This window comes from Phocoena phocoena, chromosome 7 (assembly GCF_963924675.1).
Source record: "Phocoena phocoena chromosome 7, mPhoPho1.1, whole genome shotgun sequence".
Classification (NCBI taxonomy): Eukaryota; Metazoa; Chordata; class Mammalia; order Artiodactyla; family Phocoenidae; genus Phocoena; species Phocoena phocoena.
In genome coordinates, this window is record NC_089225.1 from 71,390,939 (window position 1) to 71,409,620 (window position 18,682).

General features: G+C 39.1%; 1 protein-coding gene across 1 annotated transcript in view; it reads left to right on the forward strand.

Moving 5' to 3' along the window:
* The window catches only part of MFSD6 (major facilitator superfamily domain containing 6), a 47,317-nt gene that overhangs the window by 27,116 nt on the left and 1,519 nt on the right, over window positions 1-18,682 (forward strand). The window contains exons 2-5 of the mRNA XM_065880754.1: window positions 1,158-1,255; window positions 15,459-15,620; window positions 16,549-16,647; window positions 17,868-18,148. Coding sequence (XP_065736826.1) covers window positions 1,158-1,255; window positions 15,459-15,620; window positions 16,549-16,647; window positions 17,868-18,148 — 640 coding nt within the window. The remainder of the gene's footprint in view (window positions 1-1,157; window positions 1,256-15,458; window positions 15,621-16,548; window positions 16,648-17,867; window positions 18,149-18,682) is intronic.

Here is an 18,682-nt window from a genome sequence, read left to right on the forward strand (position 1 = left end):
TTATTGAAGAGCTCCTAAATCCATTCTAATATCCATTTCCTATCCCATCCCCACCCCCTCAACCCTTTTGTTGTCTTTCCCCATATTTCTTTCTGCTCCATATTTGCAGTTAATACCAGCTGGATGCCTCAGAGCATTTCGTTTCCTTGATCCAGTGTTGGAAAAAGAGGACACCGTTTATAAGAATGATTTTAATATAAAAATACAGTTGAGTAAGATTAGGAAAATACCACTGATTGTCAAATTGGTTTATTTCTTTTACCTTCTAGTTTTCATCCACTTGGATTTAGAACACAAGAAAAGCATTAAGGTTGGGGAAAATTAACAGAAAATGGAAAACAACCAAGAAAAAGAAATCCCCTGGGTTGTGTTTTTGTAAAGAGAAGTAGCCACCGTTTGCTTCCAAACCAGCCTGTCTAGTTCAGAATGAGAGAGATGGTAACCTTATGCTTGGATTCACCATTTTAGGCCTTTGTTTATTTTGTTTATACTCATAATTTTTGTGGTGGTGATTGTGAGAGTGAAAGCTAGAGGCTGATATATATTTATCAATTTTGTAAACATGTGATGTCATGGATTTCTTTTTTTAAATAATGAACTTGTATCAGTTGAACTGATAGGAAAAAGTGTTTGATTTCCAAATAGTTATTATTCATCATTGGATGACAGTTTTCAATGACCTTGAGAGTCTCTTTGTGAAACTGCTTGGTGTCTTGGGTATTGCAAGCGGGGCCACATATTCACATGTTCTCATTTTTAGCCTGTCCTTCCCCCATCATAGTGAAGTGGCTACAATCCCAGGCATATTTACCCTACAGCCACCTGGAAGGAAGCCAGCAATGTCATTACAGATGGCAGTATGCCCAGACTATCTTAAAAAAGCATCATCTCTGCTACTAATTAAGTTTCAGGAAGGGTGATGTTTGCTTTTATATTAACAAGCATTTTGAAAAGGCTGAGAGCAGATGTGTTAGAAGCAGTTTTCTTATTCCTAAGAGTTTATGGTTAAATTTAATTGTCCTTTAGCTTCCCCACTTCTGAGTTTGGAACACTGCCTGCTGGATGATGGATGTTTTGGGCAGGGGAAAAACTAGGTGATATTTGCATGTTTTGTATCTCTACCAGAGCCTCAACTTATTTTCCTTTGCTTTTTTTAGGGTTCTGTACATTGGCCTGGCCTGCAATACTGCTCGCTATATTTATATTTCCTACCTGGAAAATGCCTGGACTGTTCTCCCCATGGAAGTTCTTCAAGGCAAGTTAACAGTTGGAATTAGAATTATTTTTCTACCTGAGTTATGACTACATGAAAGTTCAGTGGCCCTCAGCATCTGACTCTACAAAGGAAGGGCAGAGGCACTGTTTTATATGAGTTTGAAGTGGTTGTGAAGGAACAGGTTACGTCAGGGCGCTGGTTCTTCACTTCCTCTGAGTGTTCTGTGTTTGTTGAGCTAAACAAAGCTGGATTATTTCCCACACCCTTGTGTTTAAACAAAGAAAGAGGAACTCTGCAATAAACTCTCATGTACAGCTGTTAGGTGTACACATCCAAAGGTGGTTTTAAATATAAAACGATTTATATTTTAAAGATTTTGGTATTTTTGTAGGTTAACTATGCTTACTGCAAAAAAAAAAAAAGGTCATAATTATTATATTTCTTGAGTTACTTTGATCACACCTAGTGATTTGTAACGCAAGCTTTATAGTCAGGCTGTTGTTTTCCCATGCACCTTTAAAATCTTTGCTCAAATATCCTGACCAGAGTTCTTCTCTTTGCTTCACTGGATCCTTCAACATGTAACTTTGAAAAAAATTTCTTGCCATGTGGCTTAAGAGTAGTAAAAACATTGATTTCTATTCATTAGCTCATATAATCCAGACTGTATCCTGAGACGTTCTATTAGCAGCTTGGCTAAACCATTTGGTGATTGGCATTATGATTAAAATAAAGGTTCAGGATAACATCATTGGAGTTGAGGTCTTCCGGGGATGCCCAGGCTCCTAAATCATTAATTGTACCAAACAGTCTATGACTATATACAATTTTATTAGCTTTATAGATTGCCATTATCATTTTCCCTGACCCTGAGGATGCAAATGCCATACAATCAACATAATATCTAAGATGAAAGACTCACAATTATATATCAAAACAAAATGTATAAAATGCAAAAGCTCATTCACCAAATCCCATCGTGGCAATGAAAAAAAAAAAAACCTATCCTAATTGAAAGGTGACATAATTTATAGTCACATTAAAATTACAAAATTCAAATATGTACACACTTTAAAGGTGCTTTTCTCAGGTCTGATGCAGTGGTATAAATGATGAAAAGAGATTTTGTTTATAAATATATAGAAAATGGAAATTTGGTCTTATAATAAGAAATTATTGTTTGTAATAATTAGAACTCTTGAATAGTCTTGAGGTGGGGCATACATCTCAGTATTGTGTCATGTAAGAAAAACAAAGCACAAAATATGAACTGCAGGAAAGAAATGTGCAACAACAAGGTATAAGCAACACAGCCTTAGGGGTTCCCACCTCTAATTCAGACTCTATTCTGTGAGGCAGGGTGCTAGCCTGACTTAACTGCTTTATTTATTGGTATGACACCACGTGCAGACTCTTACTTAAAAAAAACAACAAAAAACAAAAAAACTGGTATACCTGTTATAATAATACATGCATATACCTTTTTCTCTCCTTTTAATTTAATATGAATTAGATTAAAAAGGATGGTTTGCATTAGTGACTTAAGAAAATAAAGCAGGGACTTCCCTGGTGGCCCAGTGGCTAAGACTCTGCGCTTCCCAGTGCAAGGGGCCTGGGTTCGGTTCCCGGTCAGGGAACTAGATCCCACATGCCGCAACTGAAGATCCTGTGTGCCGCAACTAAGACCCAGTGCAGTCAAATAAATAAATATATGTATATTTAAAAAAAGAAAAGAGAGCAAAAGAGAGAAGCTTTTTTAAAACAGTGGTTAAAGAAGACATTTATAACAAGAGAAGAATTTTATAAGAGGGAAAAAACAAATGCTGTTGTGAATCGAAAATGTCTTTTTTCCTGTTAATTTATTAAAAATATGTTAAATAGCCACCAAGAGTCACGCAGCATGCTGAGTGCTGGGAATATAATTAAAAAACAATATATTAACTTAGGCCTCAAGGTCTCACTGTCTGTTCTGGAAGCCAGATGTATAAATACATAATTGCTACCCAGTGTGTTAGATGGAATCAGAAAAATGTGCCAGGTAACAGAGAAGGAGCTCCATGGAGGGAATGATTAGCTTTGTGAAGCAGAGAGTGGGAGGATGATATTATTAAAAGATTCCCCAAGGAAATCACAGATAAGCTGGATTTTGAAGGGTGACCAGGACCCCACCCAGTGGCCTAAAGAAAAGCAGACATTTTGGCACAGAGAAGAGCCACGTGCCAAAGCACAGCCGTGGAGAGCGGAATGGCATCTCAGGAAACCTGAGTGGGAGGCTTTGGCTAGGGCTCGATGGGTTTGTCATCCTAAGCTGCTGACCCAGTACATATTTTTATAATATGTATTTATGTGCACCTTAGGGCAGTTATCCCTGCTTCCCGTGGCAGGCTACAGTTCATACCTCTGTGTTTCATTTTATTTCCCCCGTGCCAGTAGAAACCTCGTTACTGATCTGAAGCAAGTAAAAAGGGGGAATCTGTAAATACGGGGAGTCTCCGCATCTAACACAGGGCTCTGTGACCAGTTCCACAGAGCTCTTTGCGTCTAAAACTGGAGGAGACGGTTTCATTCCCTGGCAGAAGTGAGTGCTGAGTGTTTTGGCTGTACAACAAAAAATCCCTTGCCTTTGTTTGACCCATGCCCACCCTACGGAAAACAGTGGATTATCTATGTGGAATAAATCCTGTTTCATAGGAACACACTTCTGACTGAACAGGTTTGTTTTTCCAGTCTGAACTCTTCCAGATTTACAAGGCTCATCCAAATGACTTTAAAGTCCCTGTGCTTAAGGCAGCTCTACTTAGGATGCAGTAAAACAGGAAATGATGACAAAACACGGAATGATTTAATTACAGGAACAGCCCACTGTCATGATAGATGCCCCTTAATCCCTTGACTGGAACTGCTACCTGACGATTTCCAAAGACCCAGCCTTAGGAGGGGGGAGGGTGGGGAAGCAGGACATTGGCTCTCATCACTGATGGTCGTAACACTGAACAGTCAGCACTTCCACTCTTTGATTCCGGTCCCAGCGCCACACAGAGGGTCTTCTTAAAAAATAGAGGTGAGGGGCCTCCCTGGTGGCGCAGTGGTTGAGAGTCCGCCTGTCGATGCAGGGGACACGGGTTCGTGCCCCGGTCCGGGAAGATCCCACATGCCGTGGAGCGGCTGGGCCCGTGAGCCATGGCCACTGAGCCTGCGCGTCTGGAGCCAGTGCTCCGCAACGGGAGAGGCCACAACAGTGAGAGGCCCGCGTACCGAAAAAAAAAAAAAAAAATAGAGGTGAGGTCTAGCTGTCAACCTTTCACCCCGTGCCTCATCCCTAAAACACCATAAGAACTAGTACCACCTAGTGGAGCAACGGAAGGGGAGGAGACAAGGGATGTGCTTTATTCCATATCTCTGGCTACTCATCTCTTCCTCTTTGGGGTTACCTGTAGCTGATGGAGGAAGATTCCTTGTTATCCTTCATTCCCTGAAGCTCTTATTCATCATCTCAGCATGTGTCTCCTCAGGCTATGTTGGTAATAATTAGCTGATGGGATGGGGATAAAGCAAATTTCCTCCTCTCTAGACCCCTAGGAAGGAGGCTATGTGGATATCTGTTTTGGGGTCAAGGTAAGACTGTTGGGGATTATGAGGATGTTTCTTTCCTATGATCTTTCTCACATTTAGTAGCCAGTGTCTCTTGCAGCCTTTTAGCCGTTCACTTGTCTTTTGCAGCAAACATGTTATTCAGTAGGCAACGGGTGCCACCATGTAAAGAAGCAGAAGATGTATTTCCTACTCATAAGGAGCCTGTAATTTATTTTAAAAAGAGGCAGTGGGTCTAAGTGCCTAAAAGCATTGCTGGGTGCAGTGGAGGGATTAGGATAGTTTATATTTATTTATAGGATCTCATTTTAAGAACCCACATGTTTTTCTCCTTTACTTCTGTACGAGAAGCATTTACACATATTCTTGATTGTGATCCGGAGTACACACTTCTGATAAAAATCACAGTCACATTTTTTATGCTCATTTTTATGCCGGTGTTTGTTGTGAATCCTTGCAAGACTTTGAGATGGATGTGATTCAAATTATTTTTGCTGTTAAAATGTATTTAAGGAGAGTAAGGCCAGGCCAGGGCTGCTGTAACTAAAGAGGTCCTTTTGTGATACTCAAATTAATGGCTCAAGCACTGAAGGGTGAAAATGAGGTCTGTGTCGCGTCCTTCTCTGCAGATTGCTTGATCAGTAGGATCCGGGTTAAGATGATGATGAAAGATGGTTTTTTAATGTCACCAGTAGGAGAGCTTGAACTGACATTTATGAAGCTTTACTCTCTTATTTAGTATGCCTACTCAGCCGAGTGAGAATCACGTTTTCCTTCCTCTCAGGAAGAACGTGGAGAAATTATGAAAGCATTACAATGTAGCCCTTATCTGACAGTGGAAATCCTACCCGTGATTCCAGGCTGTTGTCATCCATATTGGAAACTTTCTGTCTGACTTAACCCTTAAAACACAAGTAGCTTGTCACATGAATATATAAGATACACGAAATGCTCTAAGTTTAGTATTTCAGTGACTAAATTGGCATACGGATGTCATTGATGTTACTGCTAAGGTTAATTTTTCATCAGAATAGTCATAGATTGTAATAGAGCAGTTTATGCTTTATCATTCCCATGCTTTACAGTTACTAAAAGTTCTTATACAATCTCTTAAAAATAGACATTATTTTGTCCCTTCAGAATTCATTTTAAATACTTCTGCTGCAAGAATCCTTTTCTGGCAAACTGCATCTGACACTTAGCTCTTCCTTTTCTGAATTGTTCTCAGAGTTATGGACTATGTTACACAGTTTAGCACTTAATTGTTACCCAATTATTTTATTTAACAAATACTAGTTTTACTTCCTGACTTAGTTTTAACCCTTAAGTGCAAAGACCACACCTTACAGTTTTTGAATTCTCCAAAGAAGCATGCACACAGGAAGATATACTGTAAATGCTTGTTGTTTGATTTCACAGTCCCCTGCAAAATGTACTATAGTTGATATTTTCTAATTATTAAAGCTTTTGAATAATAGAGGAAGTTCTATCTCAGAAGCTTATAAATATGTGAAGGAAAGCTGAAAACTAAGTTTAAAAGTTGAATCTTTAATATGTTAGCTTTTCCCCTAGGATACCATCCTGCCATCCATTGCACATTTGTAAACACAGCAGTGTGTTTTAATCATTTACTTAACGTCCCCGCCTCATTCTACAAAGTGCTCAGGCTTGAATTAGACTATCTTGTATTCCAGCTCCCCAACCTATAAGCTCTGTGTCCTTTAGGCAAGCTGCTTCATCACTTTAAGCCTCGTAGACTTTTGTGCTACAGAATAGGTTAATGAGTATTAAATAAACTATTCTATGCAAAGTATATAGCATATTACCTGGCACATAGTTAGCCTTCAATAAATGTTAAATAACATGCAATAAAAGTAAAATAAAAAGTGATAATAAAAATCAGGACCAGGGGAAATGTAACTTAGAAGAGTCTACCCTCAGAGGTTACATTGCAATTATGCATGAGAGCCCGGCCATAAATGACTAGTCAGTGTACAGTGTTTTTAAAGTTATCTTTGGGGAAGTGAAATTTTTACTGGCTTTGCTGTAAAAGCAGTTCTCACGTGTGGCTTGCTATGAGGAGACATTGGGCATATAGTATATAGTGTTGTTAAGTCTTGACCTTAAACACAGGCAGTTTGGGGTGGCAGTCTCCTAAGAGCTGTTTGAAGGTATGCCAAGGGTATAACGCCAGCATGTAAAATTCACAAAGGCCCCCAAAACATTGTTGTATTAGTTATAGACTTCTTTTTTTAAGCAACTTACATGTCTTTCTTTTTTTAACTTGCAAAGTGAAGCTTATAGAAACTTCATTTCTTCTTTCCGTTTTTACTCATACGTGGGAGTTGGAAGTTTTCTCCATTGTTACCCAGGGTACCTTTTATCCACAAGTGCTTTCTTCCTCATATCCCAGCCCGCAGGCCACTGCCTGCTCAGTTCGTTTCAGCTCTCTTTTGCTCAGCTGCTGTTACGTGTCAAGCCCTGTGCCAGGTCCTGGTATGTTTGTTCTCCTCAAGGAGCTCAGTCTGCTCCTCCTTCAGGTAAATCCTGCCCCCTTCCACCCGCCAGACTATAAGCTCTGTGGTGGTTAAACACGTGTTCTGTATATAGTCACAGTCTCAGTGCAGAGCAGGGGCTCCGGCACGTGGTCTGGGTGCTCAGTAAGGACTGTTGAGTGAATGAATGCGGGAGATTCTTGCAGTGCTGCACATGGGTGGGCGTGGAAGTGCTCGCATGTCATATATAAAGTCTCTTTCATGCGACACAAGAAGGTTCATGAAGCTTCTGCTAGGTCCACTGCTCTTTGTGGGGTCCTCTACTCTTTCTGGAAGGTCCATTGCTGTTGGTGGCCCTGACTTTGGCAGAGATACTGGCTCGTTGTTCACCTGCTGTTTCCTTTTCTTCATGGATACACACTGGACTCCACTTCCTAGCCTTCCTTGCAGTTAGGTATGAGCATATGACTGATTCTGCCCAGTGGAATGTAAGCAGGAATGACGTGTCACTTCTAAACCCAGCCCATAAAATTTTCCATGTGCCATCCTCTCTTCCGTCCTTTGCTGGATATCGGTGCCCAGGGTAACCATGTGAGGAAGAAGACAGAGTCTCTGCAGCCTGGGTCCCTGAATGACTATGTGAAGCAGAGCTGCTACTCTTCCTGTCCCTTGACCATTGGACTTTATATGGGCAAGAAAAGAAAACATCTAATGGGTGAAACCACTAAGATTCTGAGGTTTCTCTCTTACAACAGGAGCATTACCTTAGCCAATACTGCCTCCTTTTATCGCCTGCCCAGGGGAGGGTTTGTTTTTGCTTTGGTTTGGTTTTTGTTTTCTTGCGTTGTTGTTTGAAGAGTAGTCTCTTACTGGTTTTTACCAGGTGGATCTTTCAGAAACTTTTTTTAATCTCAGCATTTGAGAGGTACACTGAGCTAATTGAAATGTATGCTTTGGTCCATCAATGGAAAAGGTTTGTCACAACTGCTTTAGTGTGCCACTGCTAAAGGGATATGTGTGTTGTGTTCAGTAAGCACAAGTCAGTGGCAGAGCAAGAAAAACAAAACAAAACAATACTAGTTCCCTGATACCGCATCAGTTCTCACCCCTCCCGTGCCATTATGATGTGATTTCCCCCAAGCCAAGCAGCACTGTGCGAAAGGCAGCTGTCTTCCTGGGAAGAGAGGAGTTTTTCTTGTTCCTATCAGTACATGCCGTGTATTGCAATAGAGCATTCTTGTGGGCCGAGACTGAACAATCTTGAAATTCGTGTTGCAGGATCAGGTAAGAATGTTGAATATTATAAGGTAAAGAGTTATTTGGGGCATATAAAAAACTTGATATTATGTGATGTGAACTCTTTTAGGAGGGAGGGGAAGAAGGTAGGAAGAATGTACATTTTTTAAAAATTGATAGATTATTGGGCATGTTTGATATTATCAAGAAAACCTCTCAAATTAGATGATTACATTTATTATAGAATACCTTTCACAGTGGTTATGAGGACGTATAGTATAGTACTTAAGCACTGAAGTTCCGAGCTTAGACACCTTGGGTTCAAATCCTGTTCCACTGCCCTGTTGTCTGTGTCACTTTGAACAAGGCACTTTAATCTCTCTGTGCCTTTTTGGAAAATGAAGAAAAAAATGGTACCTATTACTAGGAAGAATAAAGGAGATAATCTTTGTAAAATACGTAGCACAGCTCCTGGTAGAGTAAGCTGCTATAGTAATGTTATTAATGAGAGAAATTAAACGTTAATCATAATTATTTCTAATGGTTCTAGGTTATTCAAATGTAGTGTATTCACAGACAGTTAAGGTCTTGGCAGTAGGTGGTGTGAAAAGACCTCTGAGTTTCTGTTAGCCTTGAAGGTAATCCCAAGGGACCACAGTAAAGGTAAGAAAGGACTGAGAAGCTAAGTTTCCATGACCTGTGTGGTCTTCGAGCGTTACTTGTTGTCAGTTAACATATGGTGTTGAATTGCCACTCAAAATTATCAGTAGTTTTGTAACAAGTAGCCAAGGAAGAGTTAATAACATTGCAAGGAGAGTCAGTTCATGTGCCTTTGTTACTACTGTCAGTCACGGAGGTAACATCCTTTTATTCTTACTGTTTGATCCACCAACTTAGTTACTTCATACTAAAAGGTTTAAAAAGGTATAGCTCTAGGGTAAACACATTTACCAGTGACACAATACATTTGCTTATTTATTTCATCATGTAGAGAATAATCATCTACTCCTTTTTCACAGTTCTCTAATAAAAGGGAAAGAAGTAGAAACATTTTCTTTTTTTCTGCTTATGATATCTTTTACCCTCTAAATTTTAAAGGAAAGTTGTTTTATACCTAAAATACAATTTTACAAATACGGAAAATGGTGGCATTTACTCTTTTAGATTTCTAGATTGCTTTATTATAGAGGACCAGAACACAAGTGTAGTAAAAATATTGGCAAGAGTTTCAGATTATTAATATGATTACTAGGTTGTATACTCAAGTTTAAGGACAAGAACCAAAACTCCACAATTGTCATTTGTATACAAGGTATTGTTATCAACCCAGTCCCCTCTTGTGGATTTACATTTGCTAGTTCTTTTCTAGGAAGTAATATGGATTCTTCTATTTACATGGTATTTTGAAATAAAGGTATTCCAGAGAAACCAAGTTTAATTCTACATCTACCCTGGAAAATGTTGGAACATACAAGCCAAATGGCTTTCATTCTTCTGCTTTTAGTACCAGAGAAAAAATTTTTTACTGAATGCTTTACTATTTTCCCCTTCAGTTAATGCCCTGAGTTGCTTTAAAGAGTGTAGTTTCCAGTGATCTAATCAGTCCCAAAAAAGCAATGAGGAAACTCTGGAATTCTAACTACAGAGAATCTTTTATAACTGCCACTTAATGCCAGCCAACAAATTTTAACAATAGTTTAAAAGTATCCTAATTTAAGTCATCCTGCTGGAAAATGCTTTAATTATCTTAGAAGACTCAAAGGTTTAGAAAACCCTTAGAATTAAAAAAAAAAAAAAAAGAAACCCTATTATTGGAAGATTTTGTGTGCGTCCAAGCCTTCACATTTAAGAGAATAACTGCTAGAATTATATTTGATCTAGAATTATAGCGAAAGTATATTTGTTACTGTTTTGGTTACATAAGTACATAGACCCATCTTTGTCTACTTGTAAATCCTGTAATTGATTGGTCAAACATAGACATAACAATAGACTTGGCATCACCATTAAAGTTAATTGACAACCATTTGATGTGGTTTCAGGTCTTTGATGATTCATCTTTAAGAAATAATTTCAAAATCTACGCTGGATGTTACTATTGAATCTAATTAATGTTGAATAAATTTCATTTTATTTCTCATAATATTTTTGAGTTTTTTCCTTGGTGTTAATGAAAAACTATGCATATCTGAAAAGAAATGGAGTTAGCTGCATCTTTAATAATCTATTCTTTAAAACATATAATATTTTAATTGTGTATTACTGTGTCAACATTTACAGTTAAGACTCTATCCAGGCATTATTCAGTTCTGAGAAGGCTGGCATTATCTAAGGTACTGCAATTGTTTAGTCAGATAAAGCAAACACTTCATTTGAATTCTGTGGAAATTAAGTGTGCATACTGCCTCTTCCATCTTGCTAGTTAAAAAAACAGCCTACTTGAAATTACTGAAACATATAAGAAAAATTATTTTGATATTTCTCAGTTTACTATAGGGCATATAATCTAATATACCCAGTGAAAATAGTGTTTATTCTATTATGGATCTACTTAAGTAAAATCATCCTGGTAATTTGATTATATGTCCGACATTGTGAATTTTACCTTGTTAGGTGCTGGATATTTTTGTATTCCTACAGATATTCTTGAGCTTTGTTCTGGGACACAACTCGATTACTTGGAACTAGTGTGATCCTTTTGCGTCTTGCTTTTAAACATTACTTAGATGGTACCAGAGCAGTGTTTAAACTAGGCCTAACCCTTTCATAATACTAACACAAGACCCTTTTGAGTACTCTACCAATCCCAGGAATCATGGGTTTTTCCAGTGTGGCTGGTGGAAACAGGTATTATTCCCAGCCCTGTATGGGTTCTGAGGAATGCTTTCTGTAATGCTTTTGGGCGGTTCTTTCCCTGGCTTTGGATAGTTTCTATACACGCTCTTGCTAATCAGTACTCTGCTGAATACTTGAGGGAAACCATCTGCAGATCTCGAGTTTCTGTGAAACTCTCTGCTCTCTGGTACTCTGACCTGGAGCTCCAGCTGCCTTGGTCTCCCCAGACTGTCGGCTCCATCTCTTCAACTCACTGGTTCCCCCTCTGTGCCCTGCAGCTTTCAAACTCTGACCAGGCAGTAAGCTGGAGCGCCTCATTGTTTCCCATCTCTCTGAGATCACTGTCCTTGTTGGTGATGTCCAGTGTCTTGGGAACTACTGTTTCATATATTTTGTCCAGTTGTTTGTTGTTTCAAGAAGGAAGTAAATCCAGTCCCTGTTGTTTTATTTTGGGCAGAAGCAGACTGTCAGATTAAATCTTAAATGAATATTAATCTTTCAGTTTAATTTTCTAAAACATAGATTGAGTTTCTGTTGATATTATCTCCAAATGAGATTATTTTTCAGGAAGCAAGTCCAAGACTTAATCTAGGCAGAACCAGATGATCTCTTAATCCTTTCCAGCTATCTATAAAACCTGTTGTGACAATACCTTCCTATTACATTTATTTTCCTTATTAGTTTTTTGGCTGCATTGGGTCTGAGTTGTGGCATACGGGATCTTTGTTGAGGCATGTGGGATCTTTTTCCTTATGGCATGCAGTCTGCTCAGGTTTCTCTCTAGTTGTGGCATGCAGGTTTTCTCTCTCTAGTTCTGGCACGCGGGCTCCAGGGCATGTGGGCTCTGTAGTTTGTGGCACATGGGCTCTCTCATTGGGGCGTGTGAGTTCAATAGTTGTGGCGCATGGGCTCAGCTGCCCCGCGGCACGTGGGATCTTAGTTCCCCGACCAGGGATCGAACCCACGTCCCCTGCATTGGAAGGTGGATTCTTTACCACTGGACCACCAAGGAAGTCCCTCTTCCTATTACACTTAAAGCCGTGCTCTAGTAAAAATTTAAATTCATACAATGCACAGTTGCTGTACATTAAAATAATCAAATTTTCTTTCACCTGTTATCTTTACCCTCCCCTCCCTGCCAACAAATGGTGAAGATATAATGAAACTGGTAATGAGGCATTGTAAATAGTCTCTACACTCTTGGAAAACAAATTGGAGCTGTATATTAAAAGGCAAAAAAAAATTTATATTCTTTGAATCATTAACTCCACTTGTAGAATTATAGCCAATGTAAATAAGATATGTAAAAAGCTGTATCTCCAGGGCTTCCCTGGTGGCACAGTGGTTGAGAGTCAGCCTGCCGATGCAGGGGACACGGGTTCGTGCCCTGGTCCGGGAAGATCCCACATGCCGCCGAACGGCTAGGCCCATGAGCCATGGACGCTGAGCCTGCATGTCCGGAGCCTGTGCTCCGCAACGGGAGAGGCCACAACAGTGAGAGGTCCGCGTACTGCAAAAAAAAAAAAAAAGCTGTATCTCCAAAACTGTTAATCATAGTGCTAATTATAATGGAAAAAATTGGAAATAATCTTTTAAAAGTGAAGTACAGTTCATTTACAATACTGTGTGTGTTTCAGATTACAGCAAAGTGATTCAGTTATATTTTTTTCAGATATATTCCATTATAAGTTGTTATAAGATACGGAATATAATTTCCTATGCTATAAGTAAATCCTTGTTGCTTATCTACTTATGTATAGTAGTTAGTATCTGTTAATCCCATACTCCTAATTTGTCACCCCTCCTGCCCTCCCTCTCGCTTTTGGTAACCATGTTTGTTTTCTATGTGAGTCTGTTTCTGGTTTGTATATAGATTCATTTGTATAATTTTTTAGATTCCACATATAAGCAATATGTATTCCACATATAAGCGTATAGTATTTGTCTTTGTCTGATTTACTTCACTAAGTGTAATGTTTCTAGGTCCATACATGTTGCTGCAAATGGTAATATTTCATTCTTTTTTTATGGCTATTATTCCACTGTGCATGTGTATGTATGTGTGTGTGTATATATATATATATATATATATATATATCCCACATCTTCTTAAGCCAGTCATCTGTTGATGGGCATTTGGGTTGCTTTCGTGTCTTGGCTATTGTAAATAGTGCTATGAACATTGGGGTGCACGTACCTTTTCAAATTAGAATTTTTTCCGGTTATATACCCAGGAGTGGGATTGGTACCTCTATTTTTAGCTTTTATAGGAAACGCCATACTGTTTTCCATAGTGTTTGTACCAATTTGCATCCCCACCAACAGCGTAGGAGGGTTCCTTTTACTCCACACCCTCTCCAGACTTTTTAACGATGGCCATTCTGACCCATGTTAGGTGATACTTCATTGTGGTTTTGATTTGCATTTCTCTGATAATTAGCAGTGATGAGCATCTTTTCATGTGCATGTTGGCCATCTGTATGTCTTCTTTGGAGAAATTTCTATTTAGGTCTTCTGCCCGTATTTTGATTGGCTTGTTTTTATGATATTGAGTTGTATGAGCTGTTTATATATTTTGGGTATTAACTCCTTGTTGGCTGCGTCATTTACAGATATTTTCTCCCATTTCTTAGATTGTCTTTTCATTTTGTTGATGGTTTCCTTTGCTGTGCAAAACCTTTTAAGTTTAATCAAGTCCCATTTGTTTATTTTTGCTTTATTTCTTTTGCCTTGGGAGACTGATCTAAGAAACTATTGCTACAATTTATGTCTGAGAATGTTTTGCCTATATTCTCTTATAGGAACTTTATGGTGTCATGTCTTACATTTAGGTCTTTAAACCATTTTGAGTTTATTTTTTGTATATGGCATGAGGGAGTGTTCTGGTTTCACTGATTTACACGTAGCTGTCCAGCTTTCCCAACACCACTTGTTGAAGAGACTGTCTTCTCTCCACTGTATATTCTTGCCTCCTTTGTTGTAGATTGATTGACTGTACATGCATGGGTTTATTTCTGGGGTCTATTCTGTTCCGTTGATCTATACGTCTGGTACCCAGTAAGAGGTCAATATCCAAAATATATAAGGAACTCTGACAACTCAACAGCAAAAAACCCGAACAACCCAATTTGAAAATGGACAAAAGACTTTCTCTAAAGATTTACAAATGGCCAAAAAACACATAAAAAGATGATCAATATCACTAGCCATTAGGACATGCAAATCAAAAGCACAATGAGATACCACTTCATACCCATTAGGATTGCTATTATAAGAAAAACACAGAAAATAACATCTGGTGAGATGTGGAAAAACTGGAACTCTTGTGCATTTCTAGTAGTAATGTAAAATGGTGCAGCTACTGTGGAAAACAGCCCCTCACAGTATTAAATATATTATTACCATATGACCCAGTAATTCCACTTTTAGGTATATACCCAGAAGAACTGACAGCGGGGACTGAGATACTCGCACATCAGCGTTCACAGCAGGAGCATTCACAGTAGCCAAAAGGTGGAAACCGCCCAAATGTCCATTAACAGATGAATGGGTAAAAAAGTTACAAGGCTACATATCCTTTAGCCTTAAAAAGGAAATTCTGGCACATGCTACAGAAGACATTGTGCTAAGTGAAATAAGCCAGACACCAAATGACAAACACTGTATGATTCCACTTATATGAGGTACCCAGAGCAGTCATAGTCATATTCATAGAGACAGAAGGTAAGTGGTGTTTCTCAGGGCCTGGAGATAGTATTGTTTAACGGGTGCTGAATTTCAGTTTGGGATGATGAAAAAATTCTGGAGATGGATGGTAGTGATGGTTGCACAACAGTGTGAATGTACTTCAAGCCACTGAACCGTACACTTAAAAATGTTTAAACGATAAATATTGTTACGTATATTTTACCACAAAATATTTATCTTTATTAGGTATGTATATGTGTGTGTGTGTGTATATGTGTATATATATATATATATATATATATATATATATATATAGTTAAGTAAATAACTCATGTTCCAAAAAAGAGTAATGTAAGGAGTGCTGATTGGTCACCCTGCCCGCTCCTCTTCCTCTCCAGGAGTGACACACGCGGCCATCTGGGCAGCCTGCATTTCTTATCTAAGCGCTGCGGTTCCCCCAGAGCTGAGGACGTCTGCCCAGGGCATCCTGCAGGGCCTTCATCTGGGTTTGGGGAGAGGTTGTGGAGCCATGATCGGAGGCGTGTTAGTCAATTATTTTGGTAAGAATGGTTTTCTCTTTTTCTCTTTCTTCTTTGATGAAAACTTAACAAATTTTTTTAGCAACCCCTCAGTAAACACTCAAGTTATTACTGAAGATTGCCAGAAGCTAAACTCCACTGTTCATATATTCTCTTTCTAGCTCTCATGGTAGTCAGAATTGCAGAGCAGTATATGCTTCAGTGGTTAAGATGATCAGAGCCAGCTTGTAACCGTGCACGCTTCTCTGACAGCTTACTGCGATGCTACACAGATAGCTCAAAGGAGCCAAACAAAGGAATAATCACATGTGCTTTTGGTTTGAAGTAAAGTACCCTAAACCAGCTGATAATAATGCTAGAGGAAAGAGAGTTCATCATTGTTGTTCCATCAGGAGATTTTGAACCAAAAAAATCTAACTATATGCTGGCTTTGGTAATGTCACTGCATCTGTGACAACACAGTCTGTCTGCCCTGTCAGATCTCCCTTATTGGAAATACAAGGGCGGGGCTGAGGTGGAGATGGCATTATTCTGCTCCAGGAATCTTGAGTATTCAGGTCCCTAGAAGGTGGACTCAGAGATATCTGAATATATAGCACTACTTGAGCTCGGCTGTTCTAATTACAGATTAATAAGGTTGTTTAATATATAGTTAGGTAAATTGTCTTTATGAAGAGAGCACCACTGAATTTTAAAATGGCACTCGGAGACAGTCCTTTACTTTATAAATGCAGTTTTAAAATTTGATCAATGACAGATATCCAACACCAGCACTTGGATCTCTTGACACCTGCCCAGACCTGTGCTTTTCCTACTATATGAAGCTGATGGCCATTTGCCATTCTTTGCTCTGCTGCCTTTGCCCTGAACTTTAGAACACTGACAGTTTTGGATGAGGGCTACCTGTCTTTCCGGGAATTACTCTACAGAGTGCTGTTTGTTTCCACAGGGGCTGCTGCAACATTCCGAGGAATTGGCATGGCCTGCCTGGTGATCCTCCTGTTCTTTGCCCTGATCCAGTGGCTGGCGGTGCCAGATGAGGAAGAAGGTAAGCATGTTCATTGTTCTTTAATGGTTCTAAAGGTTGAAGCCGTGGGGAGTTCTACACATACCCCTCAGAAACCCAGAGGTGGAAACAGAGTGTACCACAGACCTGCGTGGCTAGATTTTCTCGGGGGTGTATCAGTGAACTCGTGCACCATTGCTGGAGAGAAGCCACTTGCTATGTTGAAAAGAATACTGGTTGTTTTAGGCAGCTTGCTTTTGTTTTGTTTTACGGTACAAGGTACTGGGGAAAGTATTGGTTTTAAATTTCTCTGGTATTCTAAAGAGATTTAAAATTTAAATCAGATATATATAGGATTATACAGTAATTTTACTATTAGGGGTAGGAAATGGTATTAATCTCTGTGCTTTTACCTTCATTTGATAAAAATGTCTAAACCTTAAATTTGAAGTTTTCCCTTAATTAGGCATGGCCTTCTTAAACGTATCATACAGAAAGAAGGTTATATCCAATATAATGTGTTGATGAGAACAAGCTTTCAACTTTTTGGGGGAATCAACTTTTTTTTTTTTCAATGAAGAAGGCCAACCATTAAAACAAATATTCTTTCTCAGCTCTTGGGTCCTGGAACAGGGCTCATCTTCTGTGGTGTCCTGTCCTTTGAGGAGCATTTGCCTCAAGTACCCGAAGTGCTTCTGTTAAGAGAAAAACTAACTTGTTACAGAAACCCCAGAGACAGATTTTAATTCCAACAAGTTACTCAGAAGGAAAGACCAGTACTGACTTTTCTTATTCTTGTTCTTTTATAATCCTAACTAGATCATCTCTCTTATGCAGTTTAGGCCATGCCTTCAGTAAAAGGCCAATAAAGGCAGCTGCTGTGTGATTCTTCCTATTCTGATGCTTATCTTTAAAATCTCAATCCTGTAAGTGGGCCTAAGGCAACATTCACTATAACCTATGCCCCACAGATGCGTTAACTGAACCAATACATTTCATAAATAGATATAAGTTAATGTCTGTTAAGTCCTGTAAGGAGACCCTGGAAGGTAAACATCACATTCATTTGCTCAGTACTTGCGCCAAGTAGAGAAGCCGCCCTTGTTACACGGCAACTTATCAACATTCCCAAGCATACTAGAACGGGCTTATCGAGGTTGTCCATTTGTTCAGTTTTTATTATTTATTTATACATACATACATACATCTGTTTAAATATGTAAAAACGCTGAGAAACAATTTAAACATGGCTTTCTCTCCAGACAAGACGATGCTGGCAGAAAGGATTCCTGTTCCTTCTAGTCCTGTTCCCATAGCAACCATCGACTTGGTCCAGCAACAGACAGAAGATGTTCTGCCACGTGTTGAGCCCAGACTACCACCTAAGAAAACCAAGCACCAGGAAGAACAGGAGGATGTGAACAAGCCAGCCTGGGGTGTCAGCTCCTCTCCCTGGGTGACCTTTGTTTACGCACTCTACCAAATCAAAGAGATGATGCAGCTAACAAGAGACAACCGTGCTTCTGAGATACAGCCTTTACAGGTAAAAAGTTCCTCTGCTGCCTTGCCTTAAGCAGGCTCAGTTGTTTCAGTTATTGTTATTCATTCAACAAGATTTATGGGAGGTCTGGTGGGGGAAATAGACATGCAGACAAATAATTTCAGTGCTTTGTGACAAGTGTATTATAGAGCTGTATACAAGGTTCCATAGAGGGAAAATTCTGCCTTATGTGGTTCAGGAAGGCCTCACAGAGAAGACAGTACCTCTTGAAAGAAAGAAAATAAATCCATTCTGATTTTATATATTTCTTTGAAATGTCTGTTTTGGTGGACATTAGTTACAGTATGGATATATGGTTCTTGCCTTGGTGAATTATAAATCTCTGTAATTTAAAAATTCTAATGGGGACATTCTATATAATAGGACCTCAATAAATATCTGATAAATTAAGTAATACTCTGAGCCACTAAAAGGGTCTGACAGGACACCTAACTCAGTGGAAATGTGGTTTTGCTAGCGGGCTCACCTGAAAGATAAAAAGTGTGGTTTTTCTTGTCCCTAGAGGTGTGGTCTCTC